General features: G+C 52.5%; 3 protein-coding genes across 3 annotated transcripts; 2 read left to right on the top strand and 1 right to left on the bottom strand.

Moving 5' to 3' along the window:
* Positions 1-734: 734 nt before the first annotated feature.
* BBK36DRAFT_1134350 (polyubiquitin-tagged protein recognition complex, Npl4 component) lies at positions 735-3209 on the top strand. The gene is given in 7 exon segments (XM_024892277.1): positions 735-1006; positions 1074-1076; positions 1087-1208; positions 1282-2738; positions 2773-2774; positions 2825-2933; positions 3100-3209. The coding sequence occupies 7 exon segments, from the start codon at positions 923-925 to the stop codon at positions 3102-3104; spliced, it is 1782 nt and encodes a 593-aa protein (XP_024753174.1). The 5' UTR covers positions 735-922; the 3' UTR covers positions 3105-3209.
* Positions 3210-4632: 1423 nt separating this feature from the next.
* Positions 4633-5637, top strand: BBK36DRAFT_1166077 (hypothetical protein; the record flags this gene model as incomplete). Its single annotated transcript, XM_024894861.1, has 2 exons — positions 4633-4690; positions 4787-5637. 2 exons carry the CDS (start codon positions 4633-4635, stop codon positions 5635-5637), a joined length of 909 nt encoding a protein of 302 aa, XP_024753173.1.
* A 1991-nt stretch (positions 5638-7628) lies between these two features.
* Positions 7629-7937, bottom strand: BBK36DRAFT_1110609 (hypothetical protein; the record flags this gene model as incomplete). The annotated part of the gene is made up of 1 exon (XM_024889605.1): positions 7629-7937. A coding segment is annotated over one exon (309 nt), but the record flags the coding sequence as incomplete, so codon positions are not given.
* Positions 7938-8438: the final 501 nt, after the last annotated feature.

Below are 8438 nucleotides of genomic sequence, written 5' to 3'. Positions count from 1 at the left end.
TGATATACTGCTGAAAGGTCGTCTATCGCGGGATGCAAATATCGAAAAGAGAAGACTGGGCGTTGCTTTCCTCTCCGTCAACGAGCTGATTCTCTTAATAAACAAATCACACGTAAGAGAATAAAATGAGCGGACGAGAAGAAGCGCAGAAAAGAAACATGCAGTGCCGTGATCCCTGTCTGCGATGTCGAGGGTTGCAAGTTGACGCTCCCTGGCGATGGTAAAGAACAGAGTGCGCTGGCGCTCGACATAAGATTGCGGCTTATCGACACGTCGCACACATGCCACCGGTTTTCTTCTGGCCACATTGGCGGCAGCGCTTGCAAGGCTGTCGCGGGGACCGGAGGTACTTGGGTACGTACCGACCAACTGCCGCTTCCAGCCAGCAGAACTCGGAGCTGCGGGTCCAGTGGCATGGAAGCACCTGCACTGGCAGCTTCCAAGTTGTACCGAAGTACCGTGCCTTAGTAATCAAGCGGACCGATGAATCTTCCCCCTTCGTTGACAGAACGACAAGCCTGCTTACCTCAGCAATGTGGCGCCCGCTTCAGGCACACTGTGAATGACGCTCTTGCTTGACGTACCTACTTTGTGCTGCCACCAATTCCCGAGCTGGAGCTCTCATGATTCAATAAGCTTCAACCGCCTCTTTTTCGCCGTTCTTCTCTATGCTTGCGCAGCTTTGACGTGCAGCAGCGCGGCCTCTACGTGGATTCATAAACCCCGTTTCCGCTTTTTCTTCCTTCTTCTTTTTCTTTCTACTTCCTTTTTGGCTCTCCTCTACATCTCGAGTCACGTTTCTGCTTGATATATCACAGCTCCTGCCAAATCGCCTACATAAAGTTGACGTAGGCCCGGAATCTTCTCCCCACTCAACGAACCGCACAATAGCATCCGGTGCTGCAGCCACAGGTCGCCCGTCATGTTGATCAGACTGCGCGGGCCGGATGGCATGATTCGCCTGACGGTCGAGCCGACGACTACCTTTGGCGACTTGGGACAACAGGTGAGGGAGCCCCAGACAGGCATCGTTGATGCGTCTCTGCGGCGGGAGGAAGATGTTCTAACTGAATCTTGCTATAGCTACTCACTCACCTACCTTCGACCGTCGATCCCAAGACCATCGTTCTGTCCAACTCACCAACGGGCCGCGACGCCAAGAGACTGGGGGATATTATTCAGTTCCAGATCGGGCAGATCGGCCTCAAGTACGCCGTTGAACATGACCCTTCTCGTACGAGGCGGAGGGCCGGGATAGGCTGCTAACATATTGACTTACAGACATGGCGACTTGATATTCCTTAGCTACCAACACCAATCCGACGGCGGGGCCGCGAACGGCGATGACCCCGCGCCGGTAGTCTCTGCCAGGCTGAACGGCAAGCCGGTGCTGCCCACGGAGGACCACCCCATCAACCCCAAACCCGAAAGAATCTCGAAGCCATGGGAAACTGTAAAGCAATCGGCGCTAGATGACCGCCTAGACAAGCTGGATGGAAAGATCCCTCGGGGGCGGGGCAGGATGTGCCGACACGGACCCAAGGGCATGTGCGATTACTGCCAACCCATGGACCCTTTCGATCCGGGCTATCTGGCAGACAATGGCATCAAGTACCTTTCCTTCCACTCATATCTGCGCAAGATCAACGCTGCGACGAACAAGCCCGAGTCCGGAACGTCTTACATACCTCCTCTTGTCGAGCCGTACTTCCGAGTCAAGCGCGATTGTCCGTCCGGCCATCCGGCCTGGCCAGAAGGCATTTGCACAAGTTGCCAACCGAGCGCCATCACGCTGAACCCTCAACCTTTTCGAATGGTGGACCATGTCGAGTTCTCCAGCCCTTCCATTATTGACGGCTTTATTGACGCCTGGCGGAAGACTGGCTCGCAGCGACTGGGCTACCTCTACGGTCGATACGCAGAGTACACCAAAGTGCCACTGGGAGTGAAGGCCGTTGTGGAGGCCATCTATGAGCCACCACAGGTCGATGAACTTGACGGCATCACCATGAACGCTTGGGAGAACCAGAAGGAGGTTGACCACATTGCCAAGCTCTGCGGGCTGGAGCCTGTAGGCGTTATCTGGACCGACTTACTCGACTCCGGCCGTGGCGACGGATCCGTTGTCTGCAAGCGCCACCTCGAATCATACTACCTATCATCTCTCGAGATTTGCTTCTCCTCCAGACTACAAGCCCAGTACCCTAAGCCGTCAAAGTGGAGTGACTCTGGCCAGTTCGGTTCCAACTTTGTCACATGCGTGATTACGGGCGATGAAGATGGAAATATTGCCATCTCAGCATATCAGATGTCTAACGAGGCTGTCGAGATGGTGCGAGCTGACATTGTGGAGCCGTCAGCAGACCCCAACTCCATGCTTGTCCGCGAAGAGGAGGAAGACGACGGCTCCGTCAGTCGCACGAGATACATCCCTGAAGTATTCTACAGCAAGATCAACGAGTATGGAGCCAAAGTACAGCAGAACGCCAAGCCGGCGTTTCCCGTCGAATACCTCTTCGTCACCTTGACACACGGCTTTCCCGAAGAGTCCAAGCCCTTATTCACCCAGACAGGGTTCCCTATCGAGAATCGCGAGTACATTGGCGAAAGTCAAGAGCACTCTGCTCTGGCGCGAGCCCTGAATCTGCGACCAGGCCAGAAGCCTAGTGATAACGGCCAAGAAGTGTCAAACTTTCATATTCTCTGCTTCATCCATCACCTCGGAGTTCTTTCAAAGGTTTGCCCCTCTTTGCAGTTTCCTCTCCGCTCTGCATCTCTCAAGTACAGCCCTTACTAACCGTGATCTTTACGCCTGCTGTAGGAAGAGGAGGCCCTTCTCTGTCGCGTTGCAACCCAGCATGACCTCGCCGACTCGTTCCAGCTCCGCTCTACGGGAGGCTGGCAGACACTACAAGTCATCCTGAACTCGACTGGTGAGCGAATCCCCAAGCGTCCACGAGAGGGCGGTGGAGGTCTGCCAATGACCTCATCATCGGTTGCGCCGCCTCCATCGTCTTCGCCGTCTTCACCTCATCACAATACCCCTTCTGTTGTCAGTGAGCGGGATGAACCACTTGCTAAACGGTTTGCTGCCTTCAGGCTGAACGAGCGTCGTTCCGCGACCCCGAGCAATCCTTTGCCGCCGCCGCCGCCGCCTCCCTGAGCGTCCAACTGTGAGTTTGAAGAGAGCGATTCAACGTTGATTGCTGTTCTCCCTGAAAGACGGGGCAGTACTTGCAAGGGGAGTTGGGGAGACTGGGCTTAGATTCGTGTATATCTGGGTGGAATGGATCTTGAGCAGAATTCCAAATCATGTATAATGGATCAGAATGGTTTGATATGGGGATCGGGCAGGCGGCAATATTGCTTAGGGATAGCGCGGGCATAGATTCGGAATAAGATACAGTTAATACCATTTGGGACGACGCGTAAAGGAGTACATACAGAGTTGCGGTGCTATATATCATGGCTTCATCCCCTCATATCGGTGTACTACCCATTACTCTCGCTGTCAAGGCTACGGGGATGCGATTCTTTAAAGGGTTCTGTAAGAGGATGGCTGGCCCGCACTCAGACTTGGCTATCTAATATTCCAAGACTATTGCGTTAGGTGAAAGGAAGAAGCTGGATTCACTATGGCCCGTTTACTAGCATTTATATTATATGGCGAGATTAGAGATATATACCTAGCGATAGTAGCAGAAAGTAAAGGTCTTATCTTCTATTCAGGCCAGTGGTAATAGATTTCAAACGACGACTGTTGTCCCTGGGCAATGATTATTGCCCTCTATGGACAGAAGATGTCTCTTCTTATAGGGGCAATTGTCTCGATAACGGTCATCGAGACAGAGTAGCTCAGCCAGACGACGGATATTGGCCTCCATGGCCCTTACCTATGACGACCGTAGTCCAGTTAGTCTAAGAACCAAGCTTCCTTTCACACACATCATCGTCTCTTTGTGACAATTGGTAGTAGATTGCTAGGCTGCTGGATAGCCAAGTTGGGGTACTAGCTACGCAGCCACTGCTAAGAAATATGGCTGTGCAATGCCTACGGCACGCAAACCCATCTTGACACCTATAAGAAGTCTCAAGATGCACACCAAGGCCGCTGTCGCAGCCGAGGCCCTTGATTCCCCTGAGTCTGGTGGTTCCCTTGGGGCTGATGGTATCGCTGAGTCTGGTGACTCCTCTGAGGCTTTGCTTCCCCCAAGTTTCCTGCCTCTGCATACTCGCACAAAGACGATATCTGCCAGGACACCGGGCTACATAATGACACTGCTAAGGTTATGTTATGGAGTTACTTCTATTCTTCAAAGATGTTGTCGCTGTTATGCTGGACCAGGGCACAACGCCTTCTGAGCGAGGCCAGCAGCTCGAGCTTGATGCCTCGAGTGGACGCCGGCCTTATAGACTTGATATTCAAGGTCGTGGTGTCTGAAACAGCTACCTTGATAGTTATCGTATCTATCATACGCGTATGTAGGTGGCCTGTATATCGAGGCATCAAGCTGCCAGCTGACTGGTCTCGTGCCACTAGAAAGTCTCATCTGAAAGAGCTTTTCCTTCGCTTCTTCCTCTTCTTCTCTTTTCTTTTTCATCTTGCTTTCCGTTCAGAAGCTTCCAACAAACATGTTGCCATCTCAAAGCCCGTCTCCTGACTACATATATGAAGAGTCCATCACTAGTGGTGAGTTGAACATTCTTTATGTGCACGATACTATAATGTCTAATATTAACACTCTTCCAGACGCAGTTTCAGACGCAGTTCCAGACGCAGTTCCAGACGCGGTTCCAGACGACCCCAAAGAGTCCATAGAGGATGCAGAAAACCTGGCTCGCGCAGACCTCTTTCCATGGGTAGACCAACACTCCAACGTCATCACACGCCACGTAGGAAAGGCACTCATTAGAGCACACCAGGAGGAATCCAAGACCTGGACTTGGGAGATGAACTTCGAGTTCAGGCACATTGCTCCAACACTCAATTTCTCCATCTATGCGCAGACGGGAATCATCACCAGTCACAGGATCGGCAAGAATGTGAGGAAGAATGGCGCCACCTGGGTTCACTTTTGGTTCCTGCGCGTCATGTTTGGCCCGCAAGCGTGCTCGAGACAGCCCTGGTTTGCAGAGCTGGCTGAGAAGCATCCTTGGATTCTCAACGAGGCTCCCGGGGGCGTGGTCCCTTGGAGTGCAAGGGCCATTATTGAGTCTGGGCAGGAGGATTGGGTGCCTGTAACGCCGATAATGGAAACCCCCATCTTCCATACTATCACAAGGCCGAAGCGAGAGGCTGCCGAGAGCATCTCAAACCCACGACCGAACAAGACGCCTAGAGCATCTGTTCCATACTCAAAGGAGACGGCCGGAGTGTCGGACGAGACGGATGTGTGGACACAGCTTGATGACGTTGACCTCTGGGAGCCTCTCAACATGAAGTCTCCATCGAAATCGGACGAACAGTTAGAGGAGCTCAAAGTGAAGCACGAAGCGTTGCAATCGGCACACGAAGCTCTTTTCGAGAAGCACAGGACGCTGGAGGGCAAGTACAAGAAGCAGGAGAAGAAGCTGGAGAAACTCTGCACGCGGCTGATTCAGCTTGGGAGCTTGGTGAAGCAGCAGAACGGGGTTTGAGTATGGGATATGCATTGGGATGGGACAGAAGGGTTACAGATGGTTTCTCGGGATGCTTACACGATACCATTTTGCTATCTAAGCTAAGACAACAGATATTAAGTTTGCAAATACCATTACATGTGCAGAGGCGGATGATGGGCTGAGAGAGACTTGAGGAAACGGCGATGAGACCGAGCCAGGGGGCCGCTCATATAGAGGGCTGGTCTGGTGGAAGGCCTTGCGGTGGAGCTTGCGACCACCCGAAATTTGCGGCAAGAGTCGTAGTATTGGAATTGCCGTCTGTTGAAATGCTCGAGGTAAACTTGACGCTGTTTGTTTGACATTCGAGTCGCAAGTTGCTAGTAGGTCTTTACCTGCGTCACCGAGCTCTGGACGTTGGATTGGAGCCGAACCTACTCGCCCAGCGAAAGGTCCCCAAGCTATGGCAATTAAAGTGGAAGGAATCGGGCGACGTCTGGATGCCATCGACACCAAACTTGAGCAGGGCGTCACCCGTCTTACGACCAGCATAGAACACGCCAACGACCGGGTGTCCCAGGCCATTGACATACTGGTGACCCAGCCCTCCCGCCTAGGCCAATCATCCATTATTAAACGGATAGTTATATCAGTAATTTGGGCACCAAAGCCGTCCCAGGACTTGGTCGCGTTGTGCGTTTCTTCTCTAAGTTTGATAGAGAGGTCCTTCGAGAACGTAGATAGCCTAAAGGTCTTGCTGGCTAACGTCTTTCAGGCAGAATGATGGGGAAGATACATCCGCCCATTCGGGGAGTAACTCAGTTTCGTCCACATCGGATAAGAACCTGGCATAGAACGGATTGATAATGTGCGTGAGCATTGTTCTGATAGATGCCGTGGTATGGAGAGGGAGCGTCTTTTTAACTGAGACTGACATGGCGTGGGAGGAATCGCTGTTGATGTGATACCAAACGGTGAGATGACATGACTAGAGAGTAAGGGGATCGGATGGATAGGTGTATTGCTCTATGTAGGCGAGATAATCGGGCTTTTCTGTAAAAATAAGGATATTTCAGCAAGAAGGAAGGAAGTAGTGAAGCAACAAAGACAATTGCACTCTGCTCTTCTATTGCAATGGTCCGTTGGCGTGTTCTCCAGGGCAATGATATACAAATCGTAAAGATGAAAAGCGAACAATATCCTTCCTAACAAGATGATACTCTACAAGCGCGTCCCACAGTGGTTTCCGTCGCCCTTCACGCATTCTCCAGCATAGCAACCTTTTCCTGTAGCACTTTGATCTCGTGAGTCATCGCCACCAGGACAGCCATCATCTGGGTCTCAAGGGCATCAACCCGTTGCTCGAGCCTGTGAATGGCATTTGCCGACGTCTTAGGCTTTGCCGAAGTAGTTGCTGGAGACTGGAGTCTTTGAATCATGCTCTCAAAGGTGTCTTGTTTCGTGTCCTGCCTTTTAATAGACATCGTCGGAGTCGGACCTGATGGGCCACGCTTTGTCCCCCCTGAGAGGGCAGAGGAGACGCTGGCGTCCTCCTCGGCGTCTGCGTCGTTAATCACAGTGGGGACCGACAGTTGCGAGCTCTGTGGCTGTGAGACAGTTTGTATTGAGGCGTAGGGGGCAGCAGTCACTGTCGCTATAGGGGCCCTGGTGATTGGCGTCGAGAAGATGAGCTTGGCTGTTGTAAAGGCTTGGGTATGTCGCGATCCTGGCTTGTCAAGCGTCATGTGGTCGGGCACCTGCTGTGTATCTGGATGAACCTGGGTATCTACAGTCACCGCCGCTGGTATTGTGACTGGGAGAGCCGATGCCGTGGTTGGCGCGGTCGAGGCGACTGTATCCTGCTCTTTCTTGCGGTAGATTGTTGGCGTGTTTTTCAACTTGGGCCAGGCTTTACGGTATGCCTCTCCTTCGGGCGTATCTGTGTTGTATCGTATCGGAAGGACTGTGTTTGGAAACACTTTCAGATAGTCATCCGTGTGGTCTTCCAACACCGTCGGGAGGTTTCTCTCTCTGATGGCCGCCAAATATGACATAGGAAGCCTTTTGTATAGTGCATTCAGGATGAGAAAGTCTGGCCACGAGAAGCCGTCTCTCCGATGAAGACGATGGTGACCCGCGCATTCTCGACTGGATTTCGTGTGTGCGAATTCTCTGTCAATGACAAGCTGCCTCATCACCCTCTGCGACTTTGCGTCCAACTGTGATGCCTGGCTCCAGTATGCCTGCACACACGCAACAGCGTCCGCGAAGATTTCGTCGTCTTCGTGTAGCCATAGGTCGGCAATCGTCAGCTCTTGGATTGCTAGCTGGGAGGCCATGTTGCTGGTAGACGAAACCGGCCAAGTCCGACGACGCGCTGCAGGAAAGACTTTTGCTGTGACGTGGAGAGAAAAGAGGAGAAAACAGATGAAGACAAACGAAAAAGAAGCGTTTACTCTTTTGTTATTGTCGCCCGTTGTCGCCCCAGTTGCCCATCATCTCGTCGCCAGCTGCCCGCCACCCGATGCCAGCTGTGCGCCATGTCCTGGTTCAGTCGCAGCCGCAAGATGGCTATCACGGAGATTGCTGACTTGGAAACGCAATATTTTGGCTCCAGTGTTCCTGGGATGGTGCTCGTGGACATTGCTCAGCGCGAGATAGTATAGCAACAGGAGGGCGAGGGTAGTTAGGGGCTCGACCGAGGACTGATTCCCGAGACTGCTCAAGTGACGGCTCCTGTCCGCATACTTTCGCTGAGTGCGTGAGGCTGCGTGAGATGTTGGACCATTCGGATCATATGTAGTCCTCTCTACCCACGAGCTATGTAGTATATCGTTACC

Source organism: Trichoderma citrinoviride (genome assembly GCF_003025115.1).
Source record: "Trichoderma citrinoviride strain TUCIM 6016 unplaced genomic scaffold BBK36scaffold_2, whole genome shotgun sequence".
NCBI lineage: Eukaryota > Fungi > Ascomycota > Sordariomycetes > Hypocreales > Hypocreaceae > Trichoderma > Trichoderma citrinoviride.
This window is presented reverse-complemented; position numbering and strand designations above follow the sequence as displayed.

Bases quoted from the DNA above. Each gene is read 5' to 3' on its own strand.
- BBK36DRAFT_1134350 (XM_024892277.1), top strand. From the start codon at position 923: ATGTTGATCAGACTGCGCGGGCCGGATGGCATGATTCGCCTGACGGTC. The intron at 1,209-1,281 runs GTACGCCGTTGA...ATTGACTTACAG, and splicing joins ATCGGGCAGATCGGCCTCAA to ACATGGCGACTTGATATTCC.